This window comes from Phyllostomus discolor, chromosome 4, assembly GCF_004126475.2.
Source record: "Phyllostomus discolor isolate MPI-MPIP mPhyDis1 chromosome 4, mPhyDis1.pri.v3, whole genome shotgun sequence".
NCBI lineage: Eukaryota > Metazoa > Chordata > Mammalia > Chiroptera > Phyllostomidae > Phyllostomus > Phyllostomus discolor.
Genome location: NC_040906.2, coordinates 63776336 through 63792901, shown reverse-complemented (window position 1 = coordinate 63792901; position 16566 = coordinate 63776336). Strand labels below are relative to the sequence as shown.

The 16566-nt window shown below is 33.5% G+C and overlaps 1 protein-coding gene across 2 annotated transcripts in view; it reads right to left on the bottom strand.

Moving 5' to 3' along the window:
• The window catches only part of ACVR1C (activin A receptor type 1C), a 39160-nt gene extending 24120 nt beyond the window's left edge, over positions 1–15040 (bottom strand). Inside the window, exon 1 of one of the 2 annotated variants that reach the window (XM_036023454.1) lies at positions 14457–15040. In XM_036023454.1, coding sequence (XP_035879347.1) covers positions 14457–14610 — 154 coding nt within the window. In that variant the 5' untranslated portion in view covers positions 14611–15040. The remainder of the gene's footprint in view (positions 1–14456) is intronic. The other variant, XM_028509614.2, reaches the window with a different exon arrangement.
• Between the last annotated feature and the right edge of the window lie 1526 nt (positions 15041–16566).

Below are 16566 nucleotides of genomic sequence, written 5' to 3'. Positions count from 1 at the left end.
TTGTGATGAATATTAACAAATATGTAACTGATGTGTGAAGTCCACACATGTGAAGCGAAATGGGTCAAAGGAGCTAAGTCACAAACACTGGTTTTATTTATCTAACACCCCCATGTAATACTGTACTCACAGATGGCAGTCAGCCCCTCCACACCCTGAGCCCATCCTAGCCTCCTGTTTCGTCACAGCCGGCCTTATGAATGTCATTGGGAATAATCCAGTCAGAAGTTAATTTGGTTAGATCCCTCCAACACACTCTGCCCTAAGGAGCAGCAAATGGTCTCCCTTTTTCTCAGAATGAGAATAATCATGTCAAACAGGTTGTTTTTGGTCCACATGGACCTTAAATACTGAAGAATGTCAAAGTATTTTCTAATCTAGAGATTCAACTGAGCCATGAGAGTGATAAAAATAACATGAAAGTTATTTCTGCCTTTTGACAGAATCAGATGAGCTATTATTGATGGGCCACTCCATTGTTCAGTGCTCAGTCTGTAAGTGGCTGTTAGCATCCACTGTCTTCAGCTGTCCTGATCTCATGAGTGCACAGCAAACAGGGAGCAGCACACGTTAAAAGGGTTTCCTAGACAGCTCTTGTGGCTGGTTTTCTGGGAGGAACACTGAGAAGCTTCAAATCTTTTTCTGTCCACTAGCCTCTGAATTTAAGTATAGTGATATTTGTATATTTTAAGGAAACAGAAATGTTGGATTGACGAAGATAGTCTTTAGCACAAGGGGTATGAAGTACTTTGACTCAAGCAGAAGTGAGATGAAAGAGACTTTAAATGGGCTCTACCATTTCTCCTTAATTTCGGATGTGGACCCAGAGATTAGTTTCTCAATCTGTCATCAAAACACATATCTATAAAAACATTATAAAAACATTAGGTAGTAATTCCTCAAGGAATATCAGTTTTTCCTTAAGCCAAACTTCTACATGGGAAAAATGAAAATTCCTTTGAAGCCATGACCATCTCTTGCATCTTTTTCCCCAGCTCACATTGGAGAGCCTCGTTCAGAGAGGACACTTAAAAATCTTGATAACAAAAGAAAACTGACACTTTCTGTCTTAAATAAAGTTCATGCTGATATGATTTCTCCCACAGGTAACACATTCACACAGAGCAACTTGTTCACTTAGAAAAGACTGATGTGAGGGGATTGTATTTTGACCAAGCTCAAGGTCCTGCATGTGATAATCACACAAAAAGGTAATTGAATAAACAGGTAATAGTATTTACAGAAGTGAGAGAGTAAGAGCTTACATAGCGTAAAACCCTCGATTTAGAATTGGTTATAAATTTTACTTTCAATTTCCCACTACATCCCTGTGAACAAAATTTTATAATTGAAATCAGTGTACCTGTTTCTTGAGACAAGAAATGCTTCCTATCTTCCTATATTAAACTTTTAAAGCACAAGTTCGACTCCTTTGAATGCTTGTATTTCATATCACTTTCCAACATATAAAATTCACAGCATCTTTCATTTTATTGGGAAAAAAAAAACCCATCTGGCACACCTGTCAGGTGTGCACTGAATTCTCAGAGAATGAGCTATAAATGGATTTGCTCATGTGATGGCAGAACAATTCCACAAGGGGCCCCATGAGCATTTCTCAGCATGCAGATGTCACCTTGCACTGACTAGATCAATGAATTTATGTTTAAAATAGAAAACCATAAAAGTTAAGAGACAACCATGGATTTTTTTAAAGAAATAAAAATAACAAGACATCTAAACTCCCAAAAGAATATTACTCACTACCTAAATCTTTGATTTTTATAACATGCTTTAAAATAATTAATTTTTGATAAATCCAATTCTAATGTTTTGGCAGTTTACCTTCCTTCAGTTTGGTTTATGTTGAAGTATCACTGAGACATGTGCCTAATCAATATGCATTGTTCACCTACGCTAACTGATACAGATAATCAATTTTCTTTTTTTCTTTACACAACTGAGAACAGAACATGAAGGTGCAAATTGTACTGAGATTGATAAGTACCTACGTTTTAATGTTGCACATATGTTTTCTTTACTGAAACTAATTATGTGAATTAGTAAAAAATATAATAGCATTAAAGCATATAATAGCATATAATAGCATTAAAATAGCATATTGAAATCTAAGAGGAAAAAATCAGAAATTATTACTGCACTTACCCTTTCAAGCAGTGTATGTTTTGGTAGCAAAATGGGAACAAAGATGCTGGAAACTTGAATGGGTTTGTTGAATAGTCTATTTGCATATGAAGGGTAGTAATTAGTACAAGCATGAACTAAATAGCAATTCCCATCAAAATTAGCCCTATAAGTAATCAGCTTCTCTAGCTCAGGTTTCCTGCCCTTCTCCTGGGTGGATTTTCATAGACAGTTTGAGAGTACCCTTGAGTCATGTGACATCACTGCTACTTCTCTGAGCATGTCTCTGATGTCACCTAGAATCACCAGAAATCATTTAGGTTACAAACCAAAATGCAGTCCAGCCATAAAAGAAGCAAGCAACAAAATGTGATTCCTTCACATAGGAGAAGGTATATGTTTTAATAAATAGGAAGAAAAACCAGGTAGAAAGTTATATTAAACAGAATAGCTCAACTACACTAAAATAGAAAATATACCAAACTATTACAGTGAGAACTCTAGGCCAATGTGTATAAGCTCAATACATATTGAATGAATGAATGAATGAATGAATGGGGAAATCCCAGGCCCAATAAGGAGGAGATGGTCACTTCAGCTTCAGCCAACTGGTAAGAAGAGAAAGACACTGAGGATACTAAATCTGATTTTTCATAACAAGCCATATGGCAGGATTTTCATATTAAGACACTTAATCTTTAACAATATAAAAAATTCACTTTTATTTTTCAGAACTGTGTAAATTAAACAAAACTTGTCTGCGAGCCAGATAGCATAATTAGATAAAACTTTGGATGACCTGTTTTGCTGTTTCTGTGTTCATTAGAATTGGGTTTAGCTACAGATAACAGAGGAAACCAAATAGAAGTTTTCTTTTCCCTTTCATGCAAAAGGAATAGGAAGATGGATACTCCATTGTTAGCAGCGCAGCTCCATGAAGCGTTCAGTCAGTCTCCTTGCATCTCCCTTGTGGCCATCCCTGTGGTGTAGCCATTATCCCCATGATCCAAGGCAACTGCTAAAACTCCACCCTTTAGTTCCAGGCAGTGTGATGGTAGATGGCATAATAAAGTGATAGTTTGTTTTAGTGAGTGTTCTCAGAAGTTCTCCAAAACACTGTCATGCATTTCAGCCAGAACTCAGTCATATGGCCACACTTACCTGTGTGCATAGCTGAAAATAGTGTCTGTTAGGTAGGTAGTCATACAATCAGCTAAAAGTCTAGGTTCTGCTAAGTGGGTATTGGAAGAAACTGGATGTCTTTGAAACATTTACTTGTAGTCATAGTAAACTTTGATCCATACATCAGAAAAAGAACATATGTACAATGAAATGAGTCAGTATAAGAATTTATAAGAAAAGGGTTAAATAACATCCTTAGTCTCAGAGCTCTCCAATACCAACTCCAGATTTTAATAGAATGTATAACTTCCATAAATTTACTATACTCAAAAATTACTTTAAAATGATGTTGTATTCTTCTTTTGTTGTAAAATATAATAAATATACAAAAAGTACATAAAACATGTATATAGTTTGAGTATAGAAATATAGTAATTGTATATTCCCAATTCCCCAGCCCCCTTTCTCTTCCCCCAGGATCACCATTATCCTGATTTAGAGACTACTCATTTTCTCAATCTTGTACTTCTGGTTCCCAGAACCCCTTTTCTTATGTGGTTCCAGGTTGAAGTTGGGATATTTTCATATATGTTCATGAGTGAGAATGGCTTATAATTTCTTTTTTCGTACTGTCTTTGCTGGCTTTCATATCGAGGTTATACATAAAATGAATTAAGAAGTGTTTCCTCTTTATCTGTGTTTTACATGAATTTGTACAAGAATTATCTGTTCCTGTAAGTTTAGCAGAATTTTTTGGTACAGCTTCTTAGGCTTTAACATTTTCATTACAGGTATATATCTTTACTACCATTTAAAAAACTACTCATTCAACTTCTTAAATGTCATAAGACTATTCAAGTTTGATAAATTATAATTCTCTAAAAAATTAGATGGTTATTATGATGTTTGTTCAACATTACACAGTCTTAATAATATTTTAATCTACTTGTATCAATTACCAACACAGTGGCATAGTAAAATCTTCTTTTAGAGTTGTGAACTTCTCTATTTCTCCTTATAAATCGGTAAATAATTATCTTATTTTTGAGATATGTACTTATGCATATAGAAATTTAAATTAATTAAGAATCCCTGGTAAATTTAAACTTTAATGATTACAAGGTGACCTCTTTTTACTCTTTTTTTGACATTGACATTTATTTCGTTTGCTCTTAATATAAATAAATCAACATTTTTGTTTAATGCATGCATAGGATATCTTTTCCATCACAGTAATTTCAACATTTCTATAAACTTTCATTGTAGATATATTAAAATTATATTGGATTATCCCATATGATAACCTTTGGTTTTTAACTGGAAAATGCTTTGTCTATTTATTTTAAATTATTTACATTCAAGTATTATTGACATATTTGGATAATTTATGTTATATCTGTTATGTGCTTCCTTTTCTCTCCTCTCTCTCTCTCTCTCTCTTTCAACTTTTGTTGAATTTTTAAAAATTATTCCACTTTTACCTATTGTGGATTAGAGGGAACACAGTCATAGTCTCTTCTTTTAGAATTAACCTAGAAATGGCAATGAATACATTTAAAGCATAAAGCTGAACAATATCTTTATCCTCCTTCTAGACAAAACAAGGGTCCTAGAAATTTTTAACTCATTTAACTTCATCCTGACATATATAATATGCTATTTTATATGGAATGATCATTTTATCATGTTTTTAAAAATTCCACAAAACACTGTTGTAGTAGATAAGCGTTTTTTAGAATTAGTCACATAATTATCACTCTCTTTGTTTTTCATTCCTCTTTGCACATAGAAACTTTGGTATTAGTTTCTTTCTGCCTGAAGTAGATCCTTTAGAATTCTCTGTATCAAGAGGTCTGATAATGTCAAAATCATCTAGTTCTGTTACTTTGAAAATGTCTTTTCCTTTACCTCATTCTTTAAAGATATTTTTGCTGGGTATAAAATTCTGATTAGCAGTTATTTTATTTTATAATATTGAAGATATAAACCCAGTTTTTCTCTTTTTACTTTTTTCTGTTAAAACAACCTCAGTTCTTCTGTAACTCTCTTGAACTTTATTTACCTTTGTCTGTCAACTTTTAGCACTTTCCTCCGTCCTTGGTGTTCCACAGTCTCACTATGCTATGCCAAGGTTTGGATTTCTTTTCACTTATTGGCTTCATACTCACTAAATTTCTTGAATTTATAGATTCATTTTGATCAATTCTGGAAATTTCTAAGCTGTTATCTCTGAAGATACTAGTTTTGCCCAATTTGTTCTCATCTCTCCTTAAGGACTACTATGTAAAACAACAAGTTAAACCTTCTAATGCTTTCCTCTATTTGTCATTCTCTCTTCCATATTTTCCATTATGTATTCTCCATATACTGCATACAAAATTTTCTTCTGACCTGTATTCACATCCCTAATTCTTTCTTCAGTTGTTGTTATATCAATTGTTAAACCTATCCATTCAATTTTAAATTTTTGTTATTGTATCTTTAATTCTAAAAAATTTTTTCTGTTATTATTTAAATATGCTAGGTTACTTTTTCACACTTTCTTATTTTCTAAAAATATTTCCCAACTTGCTTTTTGGTTTTTTTTAACCAGAAAAGTAATTGATCTATAATTACTGTCTGATAATTCTAATACATGAAAACTTTGTAACCTGTTTCTGCTGTGTACTCTATTTTGCTGGTTCATGCTCATGCTGACTTGTACCCCGTTCTTGGAGTGCTTATTCTTCACTATGTACTATTCATGCCCTTGAAAAGTGTTTACTATGTCTTTTGAGGCCTAATGTTAAAGTTCCTTCCTCTAGATCAGCAACTTTCTTTTCTTTTTAACCATTTTTATGTTAGTTTCAGGTGTACTAACACCAGTGATTAGACATTGCATAACTTACTAAATGATCATCCCTATAAATCTTGTACCCATCTCACACCACACATCAAAATATTATTGACTATATTCCTCATGCTGTATTTTATATTCCTATGCCTATTCTGTAATAACAAATTTGTACCTCTTAATCTCTTCACCTTTTCACCCATCTCCTCAACCCCACTTCCATTCAGCCAGATTTCAGGAGGTTCTGAATGATGATCGTTCCATAGTTTAGTTGGAATTTCGATATAGTTGTGGGAAGAGGTGAGTACTGCATTTACCTATACTGCCTTCTTGACCAAAAGCCTGTGCAGTGATTTTCAACCAGCATGCTGCAAGAAGCACACTGGTGTGCTGCAAGAATTTTTAAAACGTGCAATGCCTGACTATTTAGTCAGGGCCACTGACCTCTTTACCCCTAGATTATCAAATTTGAATAATGGCGACAGCCAACACAAAACTGTTTGGTTTCAATAGGTCAAAATTATAGCTATTTTTATAGTCATATCAGCAAAAAATATAATTTTTGGTGTGCTGCAGAAATTTAATGATTAGTTTATGTTGGCATGAGATGAAAAGGCTAGAAATTGCTGCCCTAGTGAGTTTGCATTTTCTTGTGGCATGCAGCTGATAAAACTAATAGTCTGGGACTACCTTAAAGGAAGTATTTTTTTACTCTGGCAAGTCTCTGTACCAATCAGCCAATGGGAACCCAAGACTAAAATCTGTGTGATGTCTAGGTTATGTTCACAGCTTCTCAGAAATAAGGGTGTTTTTTTTCCATGTTGTTGTCTTTTTTATCTTTCTCTCTCTCTCTTGCTTTCTCTCTCTCACTCTCTCTCACCCTCCCTCTGCCCCCACCCTTTCTTTTCCTGTGATGCTTAATAATAAGCCCAAGCCTCCTAAAGATGAGCTTATATCTGCTTTAAACTTGTAATAAGGAAAAAAGACCTTTGATATATCTGCTAAACATGGAGGTTGTCTAATAGAAATTTGAGTAAACCATGTTTCTTAACTTCTGTCTTCCTTGAAACTTGATATACATAATAACAAAACTGAACATCTTCCTTTTTAAAAAAAGAAGATACACATAAGGAAAAAAGGATCAGATAAAATTATCAGAAAGTTAGATAATAATGTCTTCAATAAGAAGGATGTTCACTGATTTACATAATAAGAAATCTGGAAGTAGGTTAGAAACTTTACTGAGTCTCTTTGTTAATAAATCATAGAACCAACCTTATACATAGTTACTATTTTTCCAGTTATATATGCTGCAAGTATTTCTATCCCATATTTAATTTATCTTTGGTTTTATTTGTTATCTTTTATTATTCATTTTTATTTTAGTTTTCATATAGTCAATTATATTTGTCTTTTCCTTTTATAGCAGTTGGATTTCCTGCCTTATTTAAGAACAGTCTTCACACTATAAAGTCACAAAAATCTTTTTTTTCTAAATTTTCCTCTGACATTTAAATTGTTTTGCATTTCACAATTAGATATTTAATTGAGCTGTAATTTATTTTTGTATATGTTATGACACTGTTGTACAGCCCTGTCTTCTTCCAGATGGATAGATAATTATGCCAGCATCATTTCAAAAATAAGCTGTCCTGGAATTTCCATTTCTTCCAAGTTACACTTAAATGTCCACAGATGCCCTTCTTGGTATAGCACAAACAAAAATGCTGAATAAAATATATATGAAAAACTTTTTTTCTATTACATGATTAAGCTGGTGATAAAATAAAAGAATTGTTCAGCAGGCAAAAAATAAAGTGCAAATTGAGAGAGGTGCTTAAGTGCTAGGGCTGCCATTTACCCTGGAAGTATCAGCCAGTTCTTAGTGGTTAAGTGTTTAGTTTACCAGACTGTATCACAAGATTAGGAGATAAAAATTGGTTCCTGAAATAGTGAAAGGTCAGATTCGAGATCCTCGTATGTCAGGCAACTATGAATGGCATTACACTGAGAACAAAACAAAATGGAACACAGTGTGCAGAGACAGTGTGTACATCCATCTCTTTGTTTCAACCTTGATTTTCGGTACAGAAAAAAATCTCATCAAGAGTTCCTTGTTACAAGCGTGTAGCAGTATAGGCAGGCTTAGAGCCAGAGTTCATGATATATGTTGGCAAAACAAAAACAAAAACATTCCAAAAAACCCAAACCCACACACTTAATCAAAACATCACCTCCAGATATCTGATAGGAGCTATTGTAAATCTTCTCTAGAGGAACACAATTTTAAATACAGGTTTCAAAAGTTTCCTCCAGATATGTTTCCCCAAAACATGACCTCATAATCAAAAATCACACAAGAAAAGCAGCCATCAGGAATATTATTCAGCAGGGGGAAAAAAAAAACAACAGCAGATTCAAACTCCCAGAAGCTATAGATACTGAAATTATCAGTGATTTAAATATGAGGGAAAAAGTTTATGAGGCATGGACAATAGATAAAGAAGGTCCACTTTATGCAAAATCAGTGAAAAAATTGTGAGAAGAACCAAGGAGAACTTGTTAGAGAGCTCAGAGACAGAACCCATCATAGAAACTCACGCCCAAACATCTTACTATGAGAATGAAACTTTTTCACTTGTTATCTGTGTGCCCTACCTGGTGCCCCCCGACCACACCTTGCAAGTGCACATTATTTATGTAAATAAGTGTTTTATTTTTGGAAAGGAAATATTCTTGAAGAGTTAAGAATACATCATTTACTTTAGGAGGTCAATTTTTCCCACCAATGGACTTCTCTCCTAACTTCAGGGGAAGCTGTGAGTGGATGATCTACCCAAGTTCTTGTATGTGAATGATGCCTGAGAGTACTAGATCAAAGGTCACTGGAGTCAGAGCAAGAAAAGTAGCATCAGAAAGATAGGCAGATATTTTTGGAATTGAAGGAGCTAGTCCTCTCTGGTCTAACAATAAACAGGAGAAAATGAAACAGGTTACACTACATAAAGTATGCATGCTTGTCTTAATTAACTGATTTGGATAGTCTATTTAATTTTTCAACATTCAATACTCTGCTTGCTTTGTAAAAATAATAACATTTGTTGTTAGTAGAGATGTGAACTCAAAGTACTAGTCAAATAAATGGCTGTTTCTGGAAATGGTCATTGCCTTTCAAGTTTTACATTAAAAAAACCCTATAAATACTCATGATAACAGTTGAACTCGGGAGGTCATTCCAGTGGCATGAAAGATATCAACTTCAGTAGGTTTTGGGGGGATCAAGTTGTTATATTTGTGTCAAACTATAAAATTATACTTCTATTAAAAATTATTAACTTCTAAAAATTAAAGCTACATGCTAGTGACTGAATTTAATATGATCTAAACCAATATTGCCTATAAAGCTCTGAGTTAATTAGACTTTAATCCAATCTTGTATTAAAAGTGAATGGGTAAGAATGTTTTTTTAAAAGACTGTTTAAAAGAAAAACATTTGAAATTAAAATAGTAACTAGATTCTTAATAGATTTTTTACTATACAGTTAAAATAATAAATGCCCTTGTTCCATTTAAAATCACATTTTAAAAATCAATTAAAATGGTGTTTCTTAAACTGTGAACATGACCTATTAGTGGGGTCTGGTCGACATTTTTCCTTAATGAAAGAGTATACAGTACCTCACACTTTTAAGGGTAAGAATATTTTGTAAAATTCTTGTTTCAGTTGTGTGTGAATGCAAGTTGGGGAAATGATATAAAATTTATGTCTGTGCATCACAATGGAAACATGTATAAAAGTCACTTGTCCGAGACTTTAGGAAGTAGTCAAACACATAAGAGGATTTTTAGGAGGGCAAGAGTGAGCTCCTATAGTTCTCCAATTGCCAAGTTACTAGAGAACCAGCAGAACCCTAGAGGAGTGGGGAGGAAAATGTCACAAGCTATATTCAAGGTAGGAACTTTGTCACAAAGAAATGAAGCAAGATCTCAATCACTACACACAGGAGCTAAGAACACAAGAGGGCCAGCTGATACATAACAAGACTGAGTTACTGCACCTACATCAAGAGAGCCACCCACAAGCTACCCCACAGCCTTGGGTGATGAATGAATGAGCCGGAGGCAAGGATCCACTTGGCTTTCAGCTGGAATCTCAAAGGAAAGCTTTAGATTTTCTATAACCTCTTCTGATGACCTCTTTAGCCCATGAAAGTGCTGTAAGGTATTAAGCACTGTAAAAGTATTGTAAAAATGTCACACTGACTATTTTTTCACACCTGGAGATTCCCGATGCCTCTCCAAACAGCTGTTGTTACAAATGCAGCTAATAACCTTTTAGTGCTGCCTCACAGAGAGAAGGACCTGCCGCGAGACAACTGCACACACAGTCCTGTGCCTTTTCATGTCAATGGACCACACAATGCCTTCGAAAGAAACAAATCCTTGGTTTAAGTTAAAAAAATGAATTCAATCAAATATCACGTAGGGTTAATTACTGGATAGACAACACATATCTTAACTATTACAAATGATAGTCAAAAATTAATTAATGTAGTCTGTAATATCAATAGACTAAAAAAGAAGAATCATGGGATAATCTCGATAAATTCATGAGAATACTTGAAAAAAATTAATATTTGTTCATCATAAAAAAAATTTCCCCCTAAACTAGGAATAAAATTAATTTCCCTCTACTGATGACAGGCATCTCCAAAAAACTAAATAAAGAGTGAAGACATTCCTTCTAGGACCAGGAAAAAAGCAGTCTCACCACTCCTAGTCATCTGATAGACAGTCCTAGCCAGTGCAAAAGGCAAGAGAAAGAAATAAAATACATAAAGATCAGAGTGGAAGATGTAAAACTGTCTGTATTCACAGATGATTGTACATGTAAAAATGTCAAAAGAATCTGAAAAAAATATACTAAAATTAATATAAGTTATTTTGGCAGGCTTGTTAGAAATATGGTGAATATACAACATTAATTTTCATATACTAGCAATTAACATTTAGAAATTAAGATATTAAAAATATCATTCACAATAGCATCCAAAAGCATGCGATACTTAGAGATAAAGTCAATGAACAATGTGTAAGACCCGCTCACTGATAACTATAAACACCACTAAGAGTAACTGAAGAGAAAAACAAATCATAGTATGGAAAAACATACTATGTTCAGGAACCAAAGACTTATCATTAACATGATTATTCTTTCTAAATTAATCTACTGTATATATTCAACTCATTCTAATCAAAATCTCTGCATGTGTTTTGTAAAAATTGTCAAGCTGATTCTAAAATTTAAATGGAAATGCAAAGGATGTAAAATACCCAAATCAATTCTGAAAGAAGAATAAAATTGAAAGGATCCCAAGACCTAATTTTAATACTTATTATAAAGCTACAATAATCAAGAAACTGAACATAGACCTAAATGTGAAAACTTAAATGTAAAAATTTTTATTAGAAAATATTTTTGACCTTCAGATAAAGACTTCTCAATTAGGATACAAAACAATGAATCATGATACCAATAAAAGGATAAAATATACTTCATAAAATTTTAATCTACAAAAGATACCTTCAAGTAAACAAAATGTCAATTCATAGGAAAAAAGTCATAATATACACATCTGATGAAGGACTTGTATTCAGAATACATAAAGAACTATTAAATTCAATCATAAGAAGATAATACAATTTTTAAAATGTGCAAAGGATTTGTTACTCTATAAAGGAAGATACACAAGTGTCCAATATGTACATGTAAAAATAATCAAATATCATTAGTTATCACAGAAATGCAAATTAAAACCACAATGAAGTGCCACTACTCTATATCACTTGAAGAGCTAATATTTTTTCAAAAAACTGGTTATACCAAGTGTTGACAGGAATATGGACCAACTCAAACTATCATACTTTTCTGTTGGAGATGTAAAATGTTGTCAGCAATTTGAAACTTGTAGGGAAATTATATTTATAAAGTTATATATCATATAACCCTGCAATGCCACTCTTAGGTTATTTTCTCAAGAAAAATGAAAACATCTATCAATAGACTTGCACGTGAATGTTCATAGCAGCTTATTTATTGTTAATAACAGTCCAAAAATGGGAATAACCTGACTGCTCATCAGTGGGTGGGTAGACAAAACAAAAAACAAAACAAAAAAACCATAGTATATTCAAACAATGGGATATTACCCAGAGATAAAAAAGGAACAAGCTATGGATATACCCAGTGACATGAATAAATCTCAAAACACATGCCAAGTAAAAGAAACCAAATGCAAAATAGGTACCCTATGACTTCTTTTATGTGAAACTTTAGGAAAAAATAAATCTATTGACACAGATGGAAAATAAATCAGTCATCTAGCTTTAATGAAAGTGGGGATTGATAGATCATTTTGAGATAATGGAACTGTGGTAGTGGGTGTACATATGTGTCAAAATTCATCAAATTGTTCACTTAAAATGAGTGTGTTTCATTATATCTAAATTAACCTCAATAAAATTGGTTTTAAAAATGAAAGACTGGTTCCTGACCATACTTGAGAGAAGGGTATTGACTTATCCATAGTAAGGCTGAGTTTTCATTGGGCTGGGAAGAACCTACATACCAGATGCTCTAAGTACTTTTAATTTGCCCAAATACCCATGAACCACTTTGTTTTCCAAGCCCTTTTATTGCAGTGTAAGTACTGTTTTATACTCCTACCGAGTGGCAGACTGCAGTCTTGCAAGTAATTCATTATTTGGAAGGCATATTTAAGAGACAACTACCACAGACTAACAAGGAGATGTCCTTCCTCTACTTAATCTTTTGGATCTTGGTCATGGGTTACACTAACATCAAATATAGGGAGGTTTCACTGTAGGGTGTCTGTGGCCCACAGGTAACTGGGGCGGGGGAAATGTCCAGAATAGATGCCAGATCACTACCACACCAAGGACTCTATGGAATCTGAGAGAGAGTAAATGTAGTCCAAAAAGCAAGACTGCAGAGGACAGAATGAAATATGCGAAGTATAACTTCTGAGGTTGCAATACATAGGTAACGCCTCACAGCACAGTCTTTCCCAGAGAGCAGGACAAGTGCCAATGGCAGTACATGAAAGGCCTGTAAGGATTCTGGAGATGAGTTGGAATGGCAAACCAGACAAGACAGTGCACAACACGATCATTTTTCTGGTTCTCTTAATTTTTTCTGATCATGTTCAAAAAGCCTCATTTCATGCTAGAGGTGTGCATTTAACACCTCTTTATTCTCACTTTTAAACAACAAAGAAATATAAAATATACCTACCTGTAATGCAGAAATATATTTAATTTTTATGTAGTTATCTATTTATGGCAAGTAAACTGCTTTTCATCTGTGGTAATGATTCCAAGGTTCTGAATAAAATAAATGTTTTTCAGTAAGAAAAAAAGGGAGGACAGCCCATTTATTTCAAAAATAGGTTAAAATACTATAATGGGATATTGATATGGAGATATACAAACACCCGAGATTGGATAGCAGTACCTTAAAATGTTAATGTATAAGAAAGGATATGTGTATGTATATAGATACTAATATACCAATAAGCTCTAGATTATTGCTCTAGTAATAAGTATTGAAAAGAGTCATTGACATGATGTTTTCATGTCATAAGTGAGTTTTTAGTTTGAATTACTTGTGCTTTAATATCTCCCCAAATTTTGGATCCCAGGCTGCTGACCAAAAGTGAGGTGAAGATTTTCGGCATCTTATAAATTGGGATAAAGCACCATGAGACTGGGGAAAAGCAAAAATATATCTGAACAACAATATCTGCTAATGAATGTTCTCACATGAATGTGGGCACATAAAGAAGCCATGCAATTGAACAACAATAAAAAAGGGGGAAAATAAATAATAAATAAAATAAAATCTTGAAAAGAAGAAGCTGTGCAGAAGGTATCCATAAAAAAAAAGATTGTCTCCATAAAAGTTGTAAATCTATCATTTTTTAGTTTCATTCTTCTTTCTTTTTTCTTTTCCCGGTGTACATTAATATGTCTTTCCTTTAAGAGGTCATAAAAACTTACATTTACTTTAGGTCCATTAATCACTGCCAAAAATGCAAGTAGCATGGACAAATTTTTTCAAAACTATAATGCTGTTGTCAAGGTTTTGACAGTCTTGAACAATTTTAAAAAATCAACCTCAGCTAGGCTTTAGAGAATTTTACCAGTCCAAATGGAAAAAAAGAGAGAGAGAGAATTGTAAAACAGATTGTATTTAAAGAAACAAAAAGCAGGTTGATCTCTACCATGAGCATGATTTCCCAAGAACATTTGGAATGAACAGAGATAAACCCCTTACCTGTTGGAAGGTGCAGTGTTATGTTGTTGCAGAAATCCGTGAAGCAGCATTCAGTTTTGGTAACGTTGTTGGAACTGTGACAGAAGACTTGAGCATTTAACTCTGGGAGAGACACACAGGACTTGATCACCTGTTCTTTTCCATTGGTTAGCATAACTGAAGCCCAACATGCTCCTTCAGTGTGGCAGGTGAAGTTTGAAGAGTCACACAAAAGACATACACACTTTAGTCCTGGAATGTATAAGGCAAAAATGCTTTAAGATACAAAAGATCTTCATCATGAAAATTTGTTTCATAGTACTTAAGTGTAGAAATTCAGTCTTAATGAAAATTGAGATGGGGATTTAAATAAACAACAGTGGATAAACACATGCTAAACATATTAACTCCCTCTCGGAAACATGTTTCGTTAAACAGGTTGCCCAATCATCATTTACTTTCCTTGTATTTTTTGTGAATGTATTGCTTTTATATTTTAAAACAATTTTTTCATCTATAGTCTAAATCCCTCCTCCTCAAGTTCAATCAGCTCATTCCTAAATCACTAGCTCCTATGAAACACTAGAAAACGTAATGCAGAGGCCAAGGGGGACACTGTGATTACAGCAGCTGTGTAACCAGGCAATCCAGTTCCTTGTGTCCATTCTCTCTCACTGCTGTAATCTTTTCAGTGAGTGCGCTAAACACAAGCCTGACCATAGATATTCACAGTTCTAAAAACAATTGTGTGATTCTTTACATGGGCATGCAGTGATATTTAACATTGTTGTTATTGTCATAGTACCTTCAAGACACTGATGAGCCATTATACTTCACCTCTTCACTTAAAGAACACATATTAGAAGAGTCATTTGAACATAGATCATGACCTTCGAGCAATTTTCTTTAATGATCACATCTATTCAGTAAAGCAAAGCGCATCAATTGTAGAATTTCATATATCTACTGCAATAAAACTTTCACAAACTAGATTGTGCTTTTTTAATTTATTTGCTTCACAAGTCTCCTCCACACTCCCCACTTCTCACACACACACACACACACACACACATACTAACTCACATGTTCCAAGTAGTGCAGTAATTCTGTTTTGATGTAAAATATCTTTCAGCCAGAAAAGTCCAATGAGTAATTTATTTATATTTTATTTAATCACATTGTTTTAAAATAGTACATTCTGAATAAACCTTTTGTATTTTTACTTTAATAAACTTTTTCTTAAATCATAACTACTCCCCTCTGCCATTACCTGGGTATCCAAAATTTTACCATGCAATCATTTTCATTCAGATAAAAGTCTAACTTACTAGTCAAATTGGAGCTGATTTTATACCTACAAAATATTTTTATACACAAATGGCAATTAATATACTCAACTTCAAATACCAATGTAAGAACAAATATGGGTAACATTTCTAAATAGCTAGGTGACTAAGAAAGAAAAAATACATATTGATTAATAGAAATTATCTCTTCTTTTGATAATTTTTCTTGACTACTAAAATATCATCCCCATAAACATTTTCATCCTTACATGCTAGACAATCATAAAATAAAATACAATTTTGTTACTGACACTGACAAAGCATAATGACTCACTCACTCTTCTATTTGTTCCAATGGTGATCCATATCAATATATGATGTTGTTGACATTTATGTGCTATGAAAGAACTTTATAATCTAGATTGGGAGTCAGTAGAACTAGATATATAAAATCTAGGTGATTTGCATTTTAAATTACTTTTCTTGCATAAAAGTGAGCTCATACAATGTGGACTCATCCACCCAGGTGTCTTTTGAAACTGAACTCTCTCTGGCATCTTCCAATTCCAACGAGACTAAGGCCTTCAAGCTAGTTACACTAGCTTTGTAATCTTGGGCATTACTGGCCCCTCTGTGCCTCCATTTCCTTATATGAAAGATAAAAATATACTTCTTCATAGAGTTGTGATGAAAAAATTAACCTATGTTGTTATGAAGAATAAATCAATCTATGTAAAGTCTTTAGAACAGTGTCTGGTACATAGAAAGTGCTATGTAAATATTAGTAACTACGTCTTTTCCTACTGGAGGAGGTAAAGCTTGTTGTCCTATTCAAATAATCAAAA